The sequence below is a fragment of the Notothenia coriiceps genome, unplaced genomic scaffold (assembly GCF_000735185.1).
Source record: "Notothenia coriiceps isolate Sejong01 unplaced genomic scaffold, NC01 NC01_scaffold00017853, whole genome shotgun sequence".
Lineage (NCBI taxonomy): Eukaryota > Metazoa > Chordata > Actinopteri > Perciformes > Nototheniidae > Notothenia > Notothenia coriiceps.
In genome coordinates this window covers 393,861-415,387 of record NW_011350554.1, presented here as the reverse complement: position 1 = coordinate 415,387, position 21,527 = coordinate 393,861, and the positions used below count along the sequence as shown (strand labels likewise).

The window sequence follows — 21,527 nt, the reverse complement described above, 5'->3', positions numbered from 1 at the left end:
ACCCACAGTTGAAAGGCGAGAATCTAATGGAAGAAAGGAAATCAACATTTGGCTTACCACTAGAAACGGCAGATTATGGTGTGTGTGTGTGTGTGTGTGTGTGTGTGTGTGTGTGAAACGGCTCAATGCAGATGGTCAATATGTTTCTTTTTCCAGCACTGCACCCTGTAGACCACCTTTATCTAGATGCTAGTTAATCAGCAGGATTGACACTACTGGAAATCATTGGAGAGTAATTGTATTGAGGATTTAGGAGTGCAAGGAATTGAAAAATGACTTGAGTCAGTATGTCGGTCAATATGAGCGGAGCTTCCCCTCTTTAAGCATGCAGCTCCCTCCTCCTTCCCAGCGCTGTTGAAATGAAGGCTTTTTATATGCATGCCGTATAAGAGAGAGGGAGTCTTTGCTCTTTGGAATGGTAATTTGTTTTTTTGTTACCTAAATGAAAGCTACAGAAATTAATTTGTTGCTGGATGTGTAAATCAACCCGTGTATGGAATACAAGACAATGCTGATCTAAAGGTCTATTCACTCCCTCTTCATGTAAATCCTGGGCTTGAAAATTGCATTAATAACCAGATCACGAAGTGTTTTTGCACCTGTGTAATCCCCTTTGTGATGCTTAAACGCACTGTGGGAGGGGGCTGCTGGGCTGGGTGGAGGGAATCAAGGTGTGTTGTCGGGTAATCAAGGGATAGATGGATTTTGCAGAGGATTTAATTGTCCTATTGTGTAGATGTGTGTGTGTGTGTGTGTGTGTGTGTGGCAACGTCTATGTTTAATGTCTGTGTGTTTGCTCGTTCAGCGGCCAGGGGAGTATTATTTCTCCATATTTGAGTCGTGACAGTCATTTCTTTCCATTCCCTGGCTATGCTGAGCTTTTGAGATTCAAGTTGCCGGCATCGTGACTACTGGGGCGACTGTGTGGGAGGACGGAGGCCAGGAATGTCACATCTGAGAGCCACCACCAAGGCTAATGAAGTCAATTAGACATATGCTGCTGGTGTAACTGAGAGGCAGGGGTCAGAATACCCAAGTCGATCCAATAAGTCATACAAAAACATACTGAGGAACGCCATAGTGTCCATTCTTTCCTCACCCATTTCCTCTTCTGCATCTCCTACATTGTATTCATTGGAAGTTATTAAAGGCATTCAGTGGAGTGAGAGCAGGCAAACAAGTGAAAACGAGGATTTTCTTTGCTGTTGCTTGCTTTAAATTGGAGCTAATGCATCAGGGCTGTGAGCTGAGAAGCTTGAATGAGCATGTGAACGTGTAGCTGGTCACTTGTTGGCACAGCAGCAGCAGCAGCAGCAGGAGTGAGGAGTGGCTTGAGCATGAAACCTGATCATCGTGGACTTTGCCATTCTCATCTCTCTTCAATCAGACGATCAAATCCAGCGATGACCAGCTGGTCCTCGCTTGCTGTTTTATATCAAGCAGTATTACAGACTCCTATCTTTCTAATAGGGCCTTTGAAGAGCCCCCCCCCCCTTTGAGGAGCTGTTATTGCATCTTTAGCCGGTTTGTGTCCGCACAGAGACTTATCAATAGTGTCCTGGTGCGTTCAAAACATATAGGTCGATAGGCGGGTTAATAAGCAGGCTTTTGAAGCTGCTCTTCACCTGGCGGTTGGACAGGTGAGCTGCTGTGTTGGAACCAGATTGGCGTCCCTCCCTCTCACGGCTTCCCTCTCTCTCTCCACCCTCCTGTCCCGCCCCCCCATCCTCTATCCTCTTTTCTCTGGCACAAAGCTGCTCAGTTGTTCATGAATGTCAGCTCAGTGCTGCCAGCGCTCTATCTTTCCCTCTCCCTCTCCCTCTCCCCCTCCCTCAGCCTCTCTCTTCCTTCCTCACTCCTTATCTCCCTCCCTTAGTTCGCTTAGTGTGCAAAGGAAGAACGACTGCAAATGAGTTCCTTGAACCACAGGGACCCCAATAAATAAAACTGTCAGCCAGAGATGTCGAAAGAAAAAAAGAGGGAAGGAGCCAGAGGCACACTCTCACTGAATATTTCATCACCCACCACCACTCTGACACCCTACCCCCATCGCCCCCATCCCCCCCTCACCATCCTTTCTCCCTTCCTCACTCAGGCCATGCACCCCCTTTTTTCCTCCTCTATCTCCCCCCCCCAACCCTTATCATATTCTCCCCCATCACTGCATTGCAAGCAAAGCCTTCTGCTAAACAACCTCCTGGACAACTAAAACAAAATGGTTGATGGCGCCTGCTCTGGGGTCAGTTGTGAGAGAAGTAATTAAGTGGAACGGCTCTTTATCAACACCTGCATGTCACTTCGTCATGGCAGTGTCTATCAAATGTCTGTTTTCAGCCAAACACACCTTGTCCTTCAGGCATGAGCTCCTCTTCTCTTTGCATAGCCTCTGCTGCGTCAGAAAGAGAACAATGAATGGCTGGTTTCTCTCTGTCTGCCTTAACACAACAAAAGTGGGGCCCTCCCCTCCTTCTCTGTCTTCTGTCTCAAACACAAACCAGCACAGACGGCCATAAGAAAGCCTGCTTCTCTCGCCGGCTAATTTGTAGCCTGCCATGTGGTGTTGGGAACTCAGTAGGAGTGCATTTTATCTTGGTGGTTTTGAATAATCCACACCAGTCATTATAAGAGTAATCAAGCCTCCTCTGTTTCTCCTGCTGTCACTCACTGTCGGCCTTCTTCTCTCACTTTCTCTCTCTCACACACACACAGGAACAGAGGGATGAAGCAAAGGCCCTGTTCAGACTTGACATTAAATGGTATCTTAGATGATTGCTTCATAGGAAAAAGGAAGAATTCTCCGCAGGATTCAACATACAGTATCTCCACAGGGTGAACACAAATATGTCCACCCTGTGTAGTAGAAGATACTCCTACACAGTGTTTATAAGCCACCTCAAAATAACAAATTGTAAAAGTGCCCAAACAGTTTCTTCACTGTTAAAATCAAAAGTTAGCATGAAGGTGAAATCCAATTAGAGGCAGTAACATAAAGCAGACTCTGATGCCAGGCGTGAACTGGACGTTGACACAGTCAGATTGTAGAAACAGAACCATAGACAAATATACACTCACTTCCCAGGGGTGCCCCTGCAGTATTTCTCCCTCCTTTTAACTAAACACTGGCTTGAAGGTCTCCCTCAGGGCCTCTGACTTTGTAACCATGTTCGTTTGTGTGTGTTTCGGATTTGCAAACTGCCGACTCATTATTTGACAGCTGTCAGTCACAGACACAGTCAGCATCCCTACCACCCCCTCCCTTTTCTCTTTCTTTCTCTCCTCCACACCCACTTTTGGGGGTCCTCCTCCCCCCGAGACCTCAAACAGACACAACCATACATCTTGTCTTAGTCTTTGTGCACAGAGTGTCTTAGAGCCGCCTCAGGTAGCACCCTGCCCTTGTTCTCCTCCTCACTTCCTGTCCCGTTCTGCTGAGTTTATTGTCTTACCAATACAGGGGGATAATGGGTGTGAACTGGACCATCAACAGGCCATTAGTGGCTGACTTAACACTGAGTTCCTGTTTATCCTGCAGCATCCTTTATGCTGATCCCGGCCTCTTTAGCTTTTGATTATTTACATGTTGAAAAGCAGCCATCAGATCACCCCAGCCCCCCTCGTCCTATCACCTGCCTCTCCTCTCCCTCGATCTTCTCTTCCACACCATGTCAATACCAACGTGCAAAGGTCACCCTGGCAACAGAGAGGCAGCGGTCGATAGAGAAATAAATAAGCAGAAGAAAAGGGAGAGAAGTGATGGAGGGCAGAGCCTGGTGATTCACAGGGTTAACTACAGGCCAGCCTCTCACAAGCACACTCCAAAGGCTGCAGGGTCTAGGGGGAGTGAGACCTCTGCTCTTGTTTGACGTCTTTGTATGTGTGTCTCTATTAGTTGTTTTCTCAGCTTTGTCATTATTCCTTCTCCATCTCCCGTCCTCTTTGTGCTCTCTCACCCCCTTGTGTAGCTTTGCACTGCTGCTCCGGTCTTCCTGTTTCCCCCTCCCTCGTGAGTCTCTGGGGACTGAAAGGCACTATGGGTTGTTGAAACCTTTTTGGAAAGAGGCGTCACTTTGTATTTGCCACTCTGGTTCAGTTTGCTTCTATTTGGGGAGACTTGGGATGTGATGCTGAGTCTTCAAGACCCAAAGAAGCTTTCTGACCCCCATATGACTCTCATAAGAGAATAAACACTCTTACACATGCACAGGCTTAAGCAGAGAGTAGCAATGCAAAGCAACAGAGCCACAGGCATGCGCCAGGGGGACAAGAGAACTTTTGTTGTTTGGTGTGAATCCTCCGGCCAAGTCGTGACAACTCTGCTATCCTGTGTGTTTGTGTGTCCATCCGGGCCACGGGTGGGACAGCGAAGGCCTCCACACTTGGCTCTTATTAGTTGTTGCCAGAGCTCCAGAAATGGGCAGCCCTTCCAGATCCGCCGCGGACAATCGGCTATTCTGTGTTTGAGAGGCAGGCGGGGTGTATTTCCTGGACGTGGGACTGATTTTTCAGGCCCCGGGCCAGACAGAAGGGTGGCCTCTGTCTCCGAGTTGAATGACACTGCTGACTAAGAAGGGACTGAGGGGCAGTGGGAGGCGAGCGAGAGTGGGTGCTATTTGTGTGTTTTTCCAATAGGTCTCCTCATCCACTGCTCCCCACAGATGTAAATAGGCCAGTGTTACAGAATAGTGATTGATTTCATTATGGGCTAATGTGGTGTGTCGGTGTCTCTGTGAGAGGGGGAGCTCAAAGCTCTGTTTTGTGCATTTCAACTGCCAACCATGGCGCGGATTGTTCATTTATAAAAGAGGAAGTCAATATGCTTTGGCTTTAAGTACACAATCTGGATGCAGACTGAATTTGCAATGCCATTGCGCCAATTAAACATGAATGTTTTGAAATGTTATTTTTTGGCACTTGGCAATGCTGTGTTGGTGACCTTTCCTGTAAAAGCGGATGAACTTAACTCAAATTCTCTTTTGTCTACCCGCAGGTCAGTGACTTCCTGTCCGGCCGCTCCCCCCTCACCCTGGCGCTGCGTGTCGGGGATCACATGATGTTCGTGCAGCTCCAGTTGGCGGCGCAGCAGTCCGGCGGCCCCCAGCTCCAGCACAGACACGTCATCACCCGGAGCAACTCCGACACCGCCGCAATGGGACAGCCCACCGGGCAGCCTCGTGTTCCCCACCCCCACCCGCACTCCCACCAGCATCATCCACATCCCAGCCCCCACTTGGCCCAGCCTCCCCCCTCTTCCCCAGTCTCCCCATCCGTCCCGCTGCCCTCCACACACAACCAGCCCATCCCGCCCATGTACCACCAGTCGGTCTCCTCCACTCACTGTAGCCCCCCTACTCCTCCCCCTCAAGCCCACTCCCCTCGTCCGTCAAACATCCCTGGAGGTCATTTCCGCTCTCCAGCCCATCCCCATAGTCACCACCACCACTACCAACAGCCTTCCTCAAGCCAACCCAGCCCCGACGTGGGCCAGGCTAGCCCTGTAGCCCCGATCCTCTGCCCTGAAGTAAGTTCCAAAAACATTGTCAGTCAACTTCCAAGCATGCAAAATCTCACAATAATATACTATTCTACAAATAAAGTGGTTGGAAAGCTTAACTCTGACACAGCTGATGTCATCAAAGGCACTTAGCCCTGTAATGAATGAACAATGGAGGAGGTAGGTTATGGCTATTTGACCCGAGGGCCATGCACACAACTAAATCATCCTCCATTTAATTGATTAGATTAGTGGGATCTCATGAAGGTGAACCCGTGGTTTACTCGGGTCTGGAAAAGGTTTGTGTGTTTGTGTGTGTGTGTGTGTGTGTGTGTGTGTGTAAACCACAGTGCACTTAGTCATCACTGGAGTGCAATCTGCATTCCCAAATGCACACAAAAAGGCCAACACACACACGCTAGGACGGACACAGCATCCCTATGACCCTATGAGATGTACGGGAAAAGGGGGGAAGAGGAACAGCTTGAGAGACAGAGATTCAAACAGAGGCAGATTTAACGATCATAGTCGATTTTATTTATGGGAAGACTAATCATCATTGACCTCAGTGTTGTCTGCCATTGATCACCAACCTTTGAAACCCTTTGTTTAACTTTGAATAACTCCAAGAACAGCTAGCCAGACGCTCGAACAAACACACTTACTTACTCGTCTCCAACAACCAAATTTGCTGTTTATACTTTCTCCACCTCCCCCGAGCTCCAGCCTATGGAAAGCAAATAAGAACCAGATGTCAGTGGACTTTGTGGGAGAGATGGTTCACAACAAGAAAAACAGAAACACAGGCCAGTTTATTAGGGAGGAAAACGGAAATGGCTATTCCTCATTAGGCTTTCACATGGTAACACACACAAAAACAGAGACCCTTGCTGGGTTTCAAATTAACGTTCACATGTCAGTTGAGTGATGACATGAAGTTGTGCTAAGGTGAAGGAACGGGGTTGATTATTTTTGCTCTTTCTCAGGTTTGAGGTAACAAGATATCCTCGCTTTTTTTTTAGGGCTATAGGTCGAAAGCTCAGGTTTCCTGCTTTCCGTGGTTTCCTATATCAACCAGCACAGCATAGGCTACTAACATTGTGCAAATAGTGTACATCCTAATGTAAAGGTCACTAATGGCGCATTTCCATTACAGGGCCTCGCTCGGTATGGCTAGGCCTTGTTAGGACTGGCTCACTTTATGCTGCGTTTCCATTACAGTTTAGTAGCTGGGGCACTATAGTAACGCAGTGTAGGCGGAGCCGTGACGTTATCTTCAATCAGAACCACAGAAAAACAACATCAGCCGTTAGCTGTTAGCACTCAAGCTCACAGCTCCTCATATCTGTTTAGAAACTAGACAAAAGTGAAACAAGTACAAACCACATGGCGAATACAGTCGCTGGTTTATTTATGTCTGTAGGCCGTTGTTGTGAGTGTGGACGGTCGGAGCGTATACTGCGTTAGCTTAGCCGATCTCCATTTAGACAACACGCATTTTAAAAGGTTTTTCGCCTGCCGTCTGTCTGCAGACTTGTCAAAGCATTAATTCATGGTGTTTACTAACCGGTATCAGTATGTTGTTACTTCGGCATTATTTTGAAACGTGTATTACAATTAAATCACGGTCAAATATGTTCATTTTGTTGTAGTTGTAGCTCCCTTGCCAGTGATTCTCTAGTTTAGCATACTCAGCCCGACTCAGCCTGGTTGTTGGCCCGGAAAGAACCTCAATTTTATGGGGCCAGAAAAACTGTGAAATAGTACCCACTAGCCGGAACTACGCCAAGTGGAAACGCAACCAAAAAACGGGCCGGGCCCGGCACGGCACGCTTAAAGCGAGCTCCGCGCTGTAGTGGAAATGCGCCATTGAACCCATGCAGGTCTCCTCAGGACAGAGCTTATATCCTATACCTTATAAGTCAGAAGAAACAGCTCACAGGATAGGCATGAATGTAATTTGATGAACTGCTTATATAAAGTACAGGATGTGACTGTACCAATGTGTTCTTTTTACACTGCTTCTCTATGCTCTGAGCCTCACTTTATGCTATTTATATTTTTTTCTTCCAGGCTAACTGCAGCCCCAAAAGCTCCAACAGCCCCAACAGTCCCAACATCCCAAGCAGCCCAAGCAGCCCAAGCAGCCCAAACAGCCCCAACATCGCAAACACTCCCAACAGCCCCAGCGGCAGCGGCAGTGGCAGCAGTCCCTCAACACGCTCCCGTAAACCGGGCGCCATCATTGAGAGCTTTGTCAACCACGCTCCCGGAGTCTTCTCAGGGACCTTTTCAGGTGAGGACACTGAGCTGCCATTTAGATTTATTGCTGCTTTATCCAAAAACCCTGCGCACAGTGAGATCCAGCTGAAAGCCTCTTTTATTAAACCTGCATGCTTCACAAAAACACATTCTCCTCTGTCATTGTCCTCCGGGTTTTTTTGCCTTAAAATCTTCAACTTTTAGGTTTTTTTTTAATTAAAAACGAATCTCTTGTAACCCTTTATCTTCCTCCCTCTCTCAGGCACTTTGCACCCTAACTGCCAGGACAGCACTGGGCGTCCCAGACGAGATATTGGTACCATCCTGCAGATCCTCAACGACCTCCTGAGCGCCACGCGCCACTACCAGGGCATGCCCCCCTCCCTCACCCAGCTCCGCTACCAGACCGGATGTGGTTCGCCCACCACACCCTCCCCCTCGCCGCCTCCTTCCCCCCAGGTTGCTGGCATGACGGGCCTCCCTGCCAAAGCTACCTCTGTGCCCGCCAGCATCCCCATCAGCCCTCCTGCTACTCTTCATCCGCTGGTGCAGTGCCAGAGCCAGATCCGCATGTGCAAACCCCCTGGTAAGTGACTCCACACCACACTCCCACTGCTCATGCAAACATGTCAGAAACTCAACAGAAACACACTCACACACACATGGAAGGATTGTGCATCCCTTGAGGCAGATGGTCCTGCAGTTGTTCCTGTGTGTGTGTGAAATGACTTCAATCTAGAATTTGTCATTTTACTGAGTTTTTCTCTTTCATTGTACCCTAGTGAAGAATAATCGTCATACTTTCTGTCTCTATTCCCATCGCTCACATGGTTTAGCGATCATTTCTGTTGGGATTACTTTGTCCTCCTTGTTCAAGCAAGTTTTTTCATCTTTAAAATACTGACAAAGCAAGAACAGAACAGTCAGATTAAAGAACAAAAACAGTCATATATACATCTCTCCTGGGTTTTGTAGCAGAGGGGGAAAGAGAGAGGGGGGGGGGGGTCGTCCGTTAGTAATGCAACACAAGCTTCTCCAAACCTGTTCAGTCAGGCTTCACTTGTCAGGAAGCGGAGTAGGTTTACCCCTTCAAGCCTGGGCTGGGCTATGTTTAGATTTAGATTAGGCTTTTGGTGATTTTACCTGCCTTTTTTAAAACAGGTCTGCCGCTGGGACACGTACGGGCTGGGGCCAGACAAACCCAGCCATACCCGTGCCCAAGGGCTGGGCAGGTGCTGTAGTGCAGATGATACCATCTAGGGTCTGGGTTTTAGTGTTTTAAAACCTCCTTTCCTTGCAGAGACACAGGATGTGGAGTGTCAGACAGATGTCCAGAGCTGATAAGATTCAGTCACTGTTGTAAGGTTAGCCTGGCTGTGCTGAGAGAAACAGCATTGTCCTCTGCCGCCTCCTTATCTCCTGTCAAGGAAATCGAGCTAGCCTTTGGTGAGCTGCTGGTAGATTTTGTTGAATCGTCTGGTAGGGAGGGGTCCTGCAGTACAGGGATTAATGTTTAATGTTTTCTTTTGTTTCTTAAAGCAAGCACATACATTTCTATTGTCGTGATCGAGCGTTGTCCCTGGTGTCGTGACCTTCAGATGCAAACAGTAGAGTGTTTTAGTCTCAGCTGAATACAGATAGACCGGGAATGTCCTGTATTCCTGTGCGTCACCCTGGGTACCCTTACAAGTGTTCAGTGAACAGTTGGAATAACACAGGCTTATTTAGCTAACTCAGGGAAGACCTTTCCTTCACTGCCACCACCTACATATTGCCCCCCCCACCCGGCTCTTCCCCTCTTCTCCCACTCATGTCATCTCTCTTCGTCTCCACTCAGCAGCCCACGCCGCTGTTTCCCCCATTTGCTGTCCAAAAACAGCCTTGTCTGAAAAATCCATCTCTCTGTGTCTTCCTCCCTCTCTTTCCATGTCTGTGTTGTGCATCAATACAATGTCTCTGTTCATTTGGCCTTTTAATAGACAGATTTCATTCTGAAATGCAGCTCTGAAAATAATTTGCTTTATAAGGCTGAGGGCAGGGAGAGGAGGACGTGGAAGAGTCTAAAACCACAACACATTCATCATATGGGTGTTTATATCCTGTCCATCAGCCCACTGATTAACCAAGGGCAGTAAAAAGAAAGAAAGAATGGCTGAAGTAATAGCCTCTCTAATGTCCTTTTTCCGACTTAACTGCCTACGTCCAACTTCCTGCCCGCAGTGTTCACTTCCAGAAAGTGAATGAGTAACCCGTTCAACCAAACACACTTAAGCTCACTGAGACAAAGAGTGTGTCGTTGTGTTTGCGTGGACAGAGGCTGCTTGCCTATCCCGTCCACATGGTGTCCTGCGCAAGCCGATGACTAATCGCTCTTATCAGCCGACACCTGATGGAGGACTTACTGGACTTAACACCGCGGCTTAACTCTGCTTCACAGAAACCTGTCTTCATTGAGCTATAGGAAGAACCCACGCTTCTCATATGCCTAAATGTGTGTGTGCGGTCAAACTCGGGTTGAAACGGCTTCTCGAAAATGTCACATAGCTAGGCCGTCTCCTGAGAGCCTTTACCCTTTCCGCTGCAAGTTCATGTGCGAGGGGGAGAAGACGAGCGTAAATAAAAAGCTTGAACTTACTCACACACACACACTGGCCGACAAATTCCTGGTTAACGTCTACTTGCTTGGTTTCATGGCTTTGCTGAGTTAGGGGATTTGTCAGCCGAAGTCTCGAGTTGGATTTGAACAGGAGGGCTTTAGCGTGGCCTGGCAGGCTGATTGTTAGCTAAATTCCTTTACTGAGTAGGGAGGACCTCCCCGGCACCCCCCTCTGGTCCTTCAGCCCCCTGCTCAGCCAAACCCATTGTGCAGGGGCCAGGGACAGGGGCTGCATACAGGGCACCAGGCTGAGCCATTGTGGGTCAGAGATGGGGAGGGCTATTGGATTATAGGGCAGGCTTTTAGTCCCACTCCCACTGCAGCTGCCTTAGTTCAACACAGAGAGGGGCAACGCAGGGGCAAAGTTAGCTCTGAAAGCTTCTCCGGCACCCCTTTCCACATCCCTTCCTCTCCTCTTTAGATTTGTCAGGTCATGTTAGCTTCTGCCGGCGGGGACGGGGAAAGCCGAAGGAGGAGGGAGATGGGAGAACTAGGGAGACGCAGGGAAAGATCCTACGGCCTCATTGAGTCCTGTATATGAAACGTTGTCCTGCTTGGCTGAGGCCGAGTTCTCCACACTGGGGTTTGCCGCGACACACCCACGTGCACCAGTAGCTCCGTGAACACCCCGGCGACACACCGCAGCACAGAGCTATCTAGCAAAGCCAGCCAAGCACATCAGGTGCCCTTTCCTTGTCGACAAGGAGAGGGAGAGAGAGGGAATGCAAATTAAGTCTAAAAGTCATTGAAGAGCTTTTGTCCCTGCAGGGCTGTCAATGCCCTTTCGCTGGCTGTCAAAATGTTCATAATGCTCAACCTGAGCAATAACAGTTTATGGCGAGTACGGCAAATGAAAGTTGTAACAAGCAGTAGCGCTGACCAAAGTGACTAGAACGCAACTACAGACTTGTTAAAAAAAAACAACTCTTTATAAAGTCAGGCAGACGTTTTGTTTTGTATTATAGCAGCTATCAATACATGGGCTGCACAGGTTTTCATGTCCGACCATCACAAGTAGAATCATAATCAAAAATACGCCGGTAAAATGTGCCGGCGTAGAAAACGGTTTATGCAACTATAGGATAGCAACAAGCAGTCAAGATAGCCAGTTTAGCTGTTGCTATGCTAACATCACCCATTTTATACGAGAGAAACTTTAATAACAGCGTTGTAATGCCAAACAGCGGGCAGCACTGCAGCGGTCGGTAAATGCAGCTGAAACACATTAATTAACAATGAACCACGGCACTCTGGAGAAAAGTTTAAGGGTTGAGAAGTAGTTATTTCATTTTATCTGGCTTCGTATGATTAAAAGCAACACCATCATCGGCCCGACGCCGTTGGGGAGAAAATCAGCGACGTAAACGGTGACGTCATGACGCAGCCGTGGTAGCACCAGTCGGGCTCTGGGCGGTGTGAACAAAACGGGGGCTGAAAAGAAAAACCGATTCCGAACCAGAAGATCACTAGCACGGAGCTAGAACGGGAACCGTGTTGGTGTGAAAGGGGCAATAGAGTTGTTTACCTGTTTGCATTGAACCGCCATGATTTGATGGTTTTAGATCCATCAGTTTTTTGTCTTTACCCAACTCATGCATTTAGATCACGCACTGTGGAACTACTACTTACTAAACCCCTTCACCTCTGGACCACAGATGTTCTCCAGTGAATGTAACTGTCGATATTGTCACGTACCAATATGTACCGATAATACTGATAATGACCACAATATTAGTTTTGCCCATATCAATAAACCATCAAATGGAGACTTGGCAACATTGGAGGAAACAAAAGCTGACTTTGCGGCATTGTGATTTTCTGTCCTGATCTTCCTTTCTCCCTTTCACTACCTCTTCCCCTCTGTCCACACCTCCCTCTCTCCCCCGGTTCCCTGGATGCTGAGCAAACACAATGTTCTCTCTGCAAGATCACAAGACTTATCAAGGCAAACAAACAAACAACAACACTAAGACAACTGCAAATGAAGGCCAATCTTTATACAATCAATAAAAGGAGAAGCTCCTTTAATCTCCCTGTGCGTCCTGCACACTGCAGCCCTCCTCCCTTTCTCTCTAGCTCCATCCTCTGCTTCTCCTACACACACCCACTCCTCCCCCCCTACCCTGTGCTCCCCATCTCAGTCCTTGCTGTGTTGCTGGGCCGGGCTCAAAGGCAAGGAAAACTGACTGACGCATCGATTATTCATAGATCACCCCTTCGTTCTCCCTCTCTCTCTGTTTTTCTTTGGCTTTCTCTGCAGCGATCAGAGTATTTACAGGCGCTGTGTCAAAGTCTTCACAGAGGAGAGTTCAGGATGGAGATTTGGTGTGATTGACATTAAGGGGAGTGGTTAAAAGGAGAGGAGGAAATGGGTAGACTGCTCTTTCCTTCCTCTCTGTGCCCTTGACCGGTCAGCTGTTTGATTTCTTCCACCGAGTGTTTCCTGGAAAACATCTGGGTTGTATATCGGACATGGATTTCCTCCTCTCATTCCCTGTTTCTTACTCTCTCTGGGTCCTCCAAGGTTATTGCACTTTCATCAAAATGTAGTCTCTGCATCCACTGTGTGTGTGTGTGTGTGTGTGTGTGTGTGTGTGTGTGTGTGTGTGTGTGTGTGTGTGTGTGTGTGTGTGTGTGTGTGTGTGTGTGTGTGTGTGTGTGTGTGTGTGTGTGTGTGTGTGTGTGTGTGTGTGTGTGTGTGTGTGTGTGTGTGTGTGTGTGTGTGTGTGTGTGTGTGTGTGTGTGTGTAGTCTGTCCTTCTTGGCCAGCCCTAATAATAGTCCTACCGTCATAAACATAGTCTGGAGATCCTTGTGGCCAGCTGTGTCCGGCCCAGCCGCCCAGGGCTTCGGAAGTGATGCTGATGAATGACCACACACACACACACACACACACACACACACCAAGTTTAGTGTAGCTCCACATTCTCAAAAAAAAAGTTCCCTTAATGGTGTGTTTGTGCCTCATTTATTGGTGAGTTGTCCTGGTAAATGAACCTCTTTGCAAAGCAAGATTGAGTGGACTACCCTGGTGAGATAAAGAGCTAATTCAAACTGAGACAGTGTGAAGGCAAACTGTACCAGACAAAAAGATTTTGTAAGTTGGCATGTTTTGGCTTTGTGCCATTTCATTGTGCATTGACATATTTCGAGGGGTGGTTTGGCTTGTAGCTGGAGAGAGCAGGGGAATAAGGGGAAGAAGGAGGACCGGAGGGGGAACAAAGCCTTGCGGCAGCGTGTGTGGATGTCACATGGAGCTGAGGCAGCGGAACAATGGCTCTAAAGTAGGAGAACCCCCCCCCCCCTTTGGTACACCCCCTGTTCTCAAGAGATGACAGGCTGCCCTCACATACAACGAACAAGACATCTGGATGCACACACATACGTTTGTATCAGGTCATAACACATTGGCAGGAAGTGGAAAAACCCGGTCTGTGTGTAGTGAGTGTCATGTGAAGAACTATTATTTTCTGTCAACTCGGTGTCACTCTTCACTTCCTCTCTTCTCTCAAAAAGCAGCATCAAGGCTGCTTGATGGCAGTTTGGTTCTTTAGTATGCACTGCCAGACACTGGTGAATATTTATTGCTGGAAAAAAAGGCTCTGCACTGCTCGATCCGATAAGCAAATGAGGGAAAGAGGTACATTTAAGCCCACACAGAGTCCGGAATTCATTCCGATGGGGGGGAAGAGCAGAGGAGGGCACAATCGATTCGGAAAACTGCCACCTACGGCTGATCCTTTGCCCTCCACCCTCTCCCTCCCTCCGTCCTTTTTTTTCTCTTTCTATCCCCCTCGCCCCTGAGGGAGGAATTCCTTAGCCCACATCGCCGGCCCGACCCCCAACTCCCCCCCACCCTCTCTCCTCTCGCCTCCTGCTTCCCGTTCTTCACACTGCCCCACCTAGCTGTCTCTGGGGAGACATGGGGCAAGAGCTGGGGGAGGGCAAAGGAGGAGAGAGGGGGGTGAAAGGAGTGGGGGTAAAAAGAGAGAATGAACGGGGTGGGGGTAAAAAGAGAGAATGAACGGGGTGGGGGGTGTTGCGTCAATGAGCTGAGAGTAGGAAGCTATAGCTATAATAAAGAAAAGAAAATAGCAGAAAAAACCCAATCTCTCCCCGTCCCTCTCTCCGCTTACAATTTCCATTCGCTTGCATTTTCTATTGAAAGCCAATAGCGTTGTCCTGGGCTCGAGATGGATGGCTGCACTAGAGCTAAGGTTTAATCAATAGGTCTTTTTAATTTGCCATCGATCCACGTTAAAAGCTACTGCGGCTGTTGCTGCTGTTGCTGTGTTTGTGCCTGCGTGCACCTGTGAGCGTGTGCAGCTGTGTGTGTGTGTGTATGCGTGCAGGAGTCTACACATTGTGTATATTTTTGTGTGTGAATACATCATGTGCTCCAACGAGGATTTGAGTGTCAGTGTGTGTGTTTGTGTGTGTTCTGGTGTGCAGCAGAGGCAGAGATGGTCGCTGTGCCTCGGTTTATTGACATTCTAGCCCATTATTTAATTATTTAATTCCCAGACAGATACTAATGGTGCTGGCTAATAGATTGTGGTTGCCTTCTCCTTCCTTCCGAGCCCCCGAATATAAGTATAAATGGAATTAGGCTTGACTCGGCCACTGTAGGAAAGCATTCGCAGTGCAATGCGAGGCGTCTCCCTTGAGACCTGATTCTCCTATAGGCACATCAACAGCTAGAAATGCACTTAGCAGCACATCCAGTCACTGAGGCATGTCATCTGCAATTATGTGCGCAGATATGATAGGCAGCTATTCGTATTTGTCCTCTCCGGCTTGTGTTTGCATGTTTTGGCCCTGCTATTGGTTCTCAAGGAGATTCTTTGTCTGAAGGTCTTCCCACTCAGCGACAAGGGGATGAAATGGCACTGAGGGGGCTAATGATGCTCAGTGGGGGAGGTTAGGCACGAAATTCTACATTGTGTGTATCAGAGCCAAGGGAATGTCAAGGATGTGTTGCTTTATCTGCTGCCTGCTAGGAACACACACACTGAAGCACATATAAATGTCCTTAAAACCTTTTTTTTGTTAATTATGCTCAGTGTACATAGAAATACCTGACTGACAATCTTTCCCCTTCCTTTGTCCAGGTGACCGTATTCGTCAGACTGAGAATCGCGCAACTCGCTGCAAGGTGGAGCGCCTGCAGCTGTTGATGCAGCAGAAGCACCTGCGCAGGAAGGCCAGGCGGGACCAGAGCGCGCCGTATCAGTGGCTGCCCAACAGGAAGGCGGGACGCAGCAACAGCAACAGCAGCATCTCCAGCGAGGGCTCCATGGACCTGGACTTTGACGACTCCGTGTGGAAGCCCGACGTAAAAGCCGACTTGAAGACTGAGTTCGTCATGGCCTGAAAAGCGTCTGATCCCACACGCTGTGGAAAAGATTCGCAAAGCATTGCTTGGGATTTACTTAGAGATATATTTTGATGGATTGGATTGGCAGGAGGTGCCACAGAGCTGTGCGGAAAGCTGACGTCAGATGAAATATAAAGCTCCCTGCGTACTTTAATCCCATCCGGTCCTTCAAAGTTGACCTTGTGTAAACCACAAAAGAACTTTCTTTTGATTCGTGGATTTGGACAGGCAACTACTGGACTTAACATTGTACAAGACTTTTTAAGGTGTGATTACAGACCATATCTGTACTTGAGCATAGCAGAATTCAGTGGGTGGTGGTGGTGGTGGTGGTTTTAGGTGGGGGTATTTTTCAGATTTTTGTTTCTACGTTTTGTTTTTGAAGCGCACTCTGGACAGCAATGAAGAGATCCACACTGGACTAACTAACAGGAGCACCGGAGGCCTCAGTGTTTCCTCGATGGCAGAACTGCCAAACTATGGATTGTTCCAAAGGGCATTCTTATTGATCTCAAAACTCACCAACCAGTCTACTTTTTACCTGTTATGGGTTGATTAAACCTTTTTTTTTTTTTTTCATTTTGAAACATATTATTATATTTTATAAACAAAAAATATGTAGCATTGTTCACAAAGCATTCAGGTTTTCATATAACAGTTCAAAGTAGTTGTTGATTTGCACATTTTCTTGATTTATAACAGCTGGTCAAAGTGTGCAAGGAGGCGGAGGTGGGGCCTGAAATCGATAAAAGAAATGAATATGGAAGTATTGATATCAACCTCAGTGACATAGGGTATCGATAGGAATGATTAATGAGAAAACTAAATAAATTAATATTAACAGAAAGTGCTTTAGAGGATTTAAAAATCTTTAAAATGTATATGGAAAAAATCTATTTTTTATTTCTCCTATCTGCTGTTTTCAAAAAACAGCAGCCCTTTGTGGCTTTAGTCAAGTTGTTGAATTGCCAACAAACACATCAATTTAATCATTCATTAGCTCATTCAGAAATTATAGTCGTCTACTTAGAACAAATTATACTGAAAGATACATTTCATCCAGCCCACTTTGTAACTGTTTGTGTACATAAATGTGACAATTGGCAAAGGTTTATGAGGGTGTGTGTGTACGTGTGACTTTAGTGTAAATTGATTTAGAATACCCTATGTTTTTGTCCAAGTTGTCCTCCCCATAGTTTCTCAAAATCAAAGGTCAGCTGCGGTGAATGCATTGGTCACTCATTTAAATCCCGAAACATCAAATTCTGTTGCTGTACCACAAGTCCTCATAATATCTTTTTATTGGCAAAAGAGGGAAAAGAAGTGGGCTCTGTATCCAGCATCATGATCTAGTGCCTCCACCAGTTCATCTGTTAACATATCAGGTTAGGCCTTTCACAATTTTGCTGCTACACATTAGGACTTCAGATTAAAAAAAAAAGGAAAAAGTGACTTTTATTTGCATGCAGTGTGAATTACACTGATCTTTTTTCTATTGATGGAAGAAAAAAAAACTGGTGCTGTGGGAATGAAGGTTAACAACATGCATGAAATTGTGAAGAAAAATAAACAATGCTGCTTTTGTTGGTTAGGTTTTTGTAATTTTCAATTTTTCAATGTTAGAACAACAGTGTCCTGCTTAAGTATTACAAACGCAAAACCAAAACAGATGAAGTTAAGTGTGGACTCTCATCTTGCTCAGCACTGAACATTCCTGTTGTGAGACAATGAAGATGATGATGAGCAAAGAGCAGCTGACTCTTGCCCCTATCCCTGAGCGCTGGTTTTACCCCCCATGACTCTCAAGGACCCAGACAAACTTTCTTAGCCACCTCCCCTCCTCCCAAACTGAACGCCAACCGAGGCTCGTGTGGACGTTCTCTGGCAGGGAACTAACAGACCAGCGGATTCTCAGTGCTGTCCGTCAAAACCCCAGAGAAACATCCGGTCTGTCTCTTTGTCTGTCTGTCTGTCTGATCGATGGACCACCCTACCACAATTGCACTCCCACAGATTGCAGTGAGAGATTACCTTTTTGGTGAACCTCATCTTTTTTTTAAGTGGCCTTACCTTTCACTAAAAAAATGAGACACTTGGGGACAATGGGGGCGGGAATGTTTTTTCCTTTTGGTTTTTAAACTTTCTGTGTGCATCATTGTCGGACTTGTTGTCATCAAGGCGCCATTTTTGTCACTGAGGACACTGGGCATCTGTTGTTTAGTGCTTTTAGCTGGTGGAGTCTCTATTATGTCAAGGCTTCTGTGCCTTAAAATGTTGCCCTTGCTGTGTCAGTGTCAGATTTAAGCTTGTTTTCATTGGTTGGTACACAGGACTGTAGTATTCACAGCCATGAGAGTTGTAGATGTAAGGGGTAAAGCTTGTTTGAGTGAAACAAAAACTATTCAAAAGTTGGTGTTGTTCCTCAAACATGGCCTTCATCCCGTTTCTTCATTGCGTTGCCATGCTTGTTGGTCTCCGTTGTCCTAACCTCACATCCCTCTATACTCAGTCCTCCCACCAACAAGCTGCAAAAGGCTACAAATCTGTTTAACTTATGTTAACTGAGGAAGTTTACACCACAGTACTTAGATGGCAGGAAACAACCCTGAATAAAAAAAGTCCTCTGAGGACTCCAGACTACATGCACTTCCTGTTCCCTAGGATACAACATTATTAAAAGGACCATTTATCCCTTGCCCCTCCCAAATTGTATTTAAGTTTGTTTTGTATATGTATGAAATATAGTCTGTGTGTGCCTCACTTCTGTGTGAAACTCAAAAAGATGAAACAAAACAAAAAAGATGACAAAAGCATACAGAGAGGATAAAAAACCGTATGTTGGTGGAATTCTGATCACGTCATTTGAGTTGCCTGTTCTTTCTTGTAGCCAACTATTGAAAATAACAGGATTCAAGAATACAATTTACAATGTTCTAGCTCTAGACCGGTGTAGCACATGTGTGACTGTATTAATTTATGAAACCAAAATGGTAACTGTGAATTATGTATTTCTTTGTGCATTTTTTTAAAAAGCTGGGGAGAAGGTTGTCGGGACATAGCAGCAGCTGATGCTTGTGCCCAAAAAAAACTTTTGTTTTTTTGGTGGAATATAATGGAAACAAAACGTGTTTCTGGAAAAAAGAAAAAAAAAAGATAAAAAATGAAAACAATTTAAAAATGAAAAAATATATGAATATATTTTTTTTTTCTTAAGCAATACATTTCAGTGTGACTTGTGATAGAACATTTTCTTTTTTTAGGTAATAAATAAATAAAAAACAAAATGAGTATGTCAGTTTGTCTCCATGAGTGTTCATTACTAGCCCATTCAATAACATTGAGTGAAAGCTGCTACTCAGTCTAATATTTCATGTGGGAATGTGTTTCATAAGGTAACATGAGTGGCATATGAAAATGTAGAGAAGCTTGGAAATGTATTGAAGAAATATGTAATTGATGATAGATCTCAACCAACACAGATAGCTGAGGGGTGGTCAGGGCTTATGAATGGATTATTGTGGGCCTGCTCGTGGAGGCCTAGGGGCCCAAGAGGTCTGGGAGCTGTAAAACAGCCAAAGGACACCTGAAAGTCAAAGATCTCTATCATTGTTGAATAGAAATCAAATATATATGTTCTACACTACAGAGTGGTGCAGGAATGAATCCTTAAACCTGGAAATGAGCTAGCACGTTAGCCTGTCTTGTTCGCCAGTTAATGTTAATATCTGGTCAGATGCCTGAAATAAGTTCCAAGGTTAAAACCAGCTTAGGGACTTCATAGTTTTATTATACGGCAAAAAATATGTCAGTGAATACCCCACTCATACCTCATTCACACCAACGCAACTCCGGTTCAAGCTCCGTGCTAGAGCTTTTCAGGTTCAGAACCGGTTCTTCGGTTTAGCTCCGGCTCTTTTCACACTGCCCAGAGTCCGACTGGTGCTGCGTCATCGTTTGCGTCATGACGTAACCGTTTGCGTGCCTGCTTCATAAAGCCAAAGCGTGCGGAAACCCCTCCCAGCTGACACCGACAACAACAACAATGGCCGATTGTGCTCCAGCTTCCTCTGTACCTCTTCGGAAGACCAGATTCCCAGTAGGTAGCTGGTCTCTTCAGTGGACCACTGCTGCTTGTTAAGTTTCTCCATCGCCCCCGCCTCGACGTAAGCGTGACGTATGCGGTGCTTTTGCTCTAGCCGGACAATTTTTTGTTGCTTGAAACGAACCGGATTCCGGAGCTAAGAGGCTGCTCCGCTGCGGTGTGAACAGGAAAACCTGGTGCTTTTCAAGCTCCAGCTCCGAACCGGCCCTGAAACACCGTGTGAATGAGGTATCAGGAATCTCTGAAGCTTTTATGTGTCATAGAAAAGGTGGTCGCTTTAAGTGACTATATGAGACCTTAACATCATCACGCTGAACATGAGTCCGCCTTTGAAACCGTGGTGTAGCTTGTTTATAGCCCATAGGTTCTCTTTTTAGTTCTGGCGATAGGCATTTACACAAAACTGGTGTTATTATGTGGAGATTATCCTGGATTAAACAAAACGGCAATTGTCATAAACGTGTGTTGGCCACGGAGCTTTTTTGTGCAATATTCCGAAATCCCATGAAAAATCGAAAAGGCTTTTTGTCGAGGGTATCCTTGGGATGCTAACTTCCGGGTCAGCCCACATAAATCATCCCTGCACCGTTTTATACACCTGCACAAATACTGATATCCAGGTGCAGCTTTCAACCAAAACAGCAGTCTAGACTTTTGGTTAACCTGCAAAATGTTACTGAAAAGAACCGGGAACCTAGTTTTGTGTGTGTGTATGTGTGGGTGGAAAAAGGTGGAGGGTGGGGGCAGTTCAGTAAGAGCCAACAGAAATGTTCTCCACATCTGTGAGTGCAGCCCGGCTCGAGATGAGACAGAATATGGAAGTGGAGTGACAGCTGGGAGAAGGAGAAAGAGCCGTGCCTCATGTGAAGCCCTGCTTCCTGACACATGTACTTACAGCAAAAGGTGTTTTGAAGCAGCACTTGTAGCTCCCCTCTTCTTTTTGCAACCAGAACAGAGCTTGACTCGGAGCATCAAGAAACGGCTGAAAGAGGATTGAACATGAAAGAGAAGAGCTAGTGTCAAGGCATGGCTGAGGCAGGGCGCTGCTAGGAGCTGCAACATAGCAGGAAGACAGAGAACTGTTTCTGCACTTCATAGTCATAGGCTGACATTTTAAGCGTTTTTAGACAAGGCAGAACTTATCTAACTTATTCAGACTCAGGGATTTAGTTGATAATGTAACAGGCCAGATGCCTCGTGTTGTTTATACCTCCATTGTGATAGAAGCCAAGGACTAGACATGTGTCCCTTGGCCTTTTCTCATGCCTGACCTCCCTTCCTCTATCTGCAGATGATTCTGGTAATGAAAGCCTCCTACACAGTGGCCTTCTGCACATAAGCAAACATGCCTCCTCTCTGTCCGTGGCCTGTGGTGAACGCGGGCCAGCAAAGTTTGATAAGAGAAGCAGGATGAAAGCGGGTATCGATGAGAGCTCATTGATTAGCCCACCAATGGTCCTGCATTTCCCTGAAACCGCAGGATAGATAAAGGGGCAAGCTAAATATGGAGATGTTAGCTGCCTGCTTTTATCAGCTTCCAACCGAGTAAGGTCAACCCAAACAGTTTCAGGTTAACGCCTGTCACTTTGTTATTCAGCCTGGTGTAATGTTTGGTAAAGGCTTCAGCCCACAGTCCCCGC

At 46.5% G+C, this 21,527-nt stretch overlaps 1 protein-coding gene across 2 annotated transcripts in view; it reads left to right on the top strand.

The window, feature by feature from the left end:
• The window catches only part of midn (midnolin), a 26,059-nt gene extending 7,133 nt beyond the window's left edge, over window positions 1-18,926 (top strand). For both annotated transcript variants that reach the window (XM_010777146.1, XM_010777147.1), the window contains 4 exons: window positions 4,988-5,518; window positions 7,565-7,787; window positions 8,016-8,339; window positions 15,520-18,926. In XM_010777146.1, coding sequence (XP_010775448.1) covers window positions 4,988-5,518; window positions 7,565-7,787; window positions 8,016-8,339; window positions 15,520-15,782 — 1,341 coding nt within the window. In that variant the 3' untranslated portion in view covers window positions 15,783-18,926. The remainder of the gene's footprint in view (window positions 1-4,987; window positions 5,519-7,564; window positions 7,788-8,015; window positions 8,340-15,519) is intronic.
• The last annotated feature ends 2,601 nt before the right edge of the window (window positions 18,927-21,527 follow it).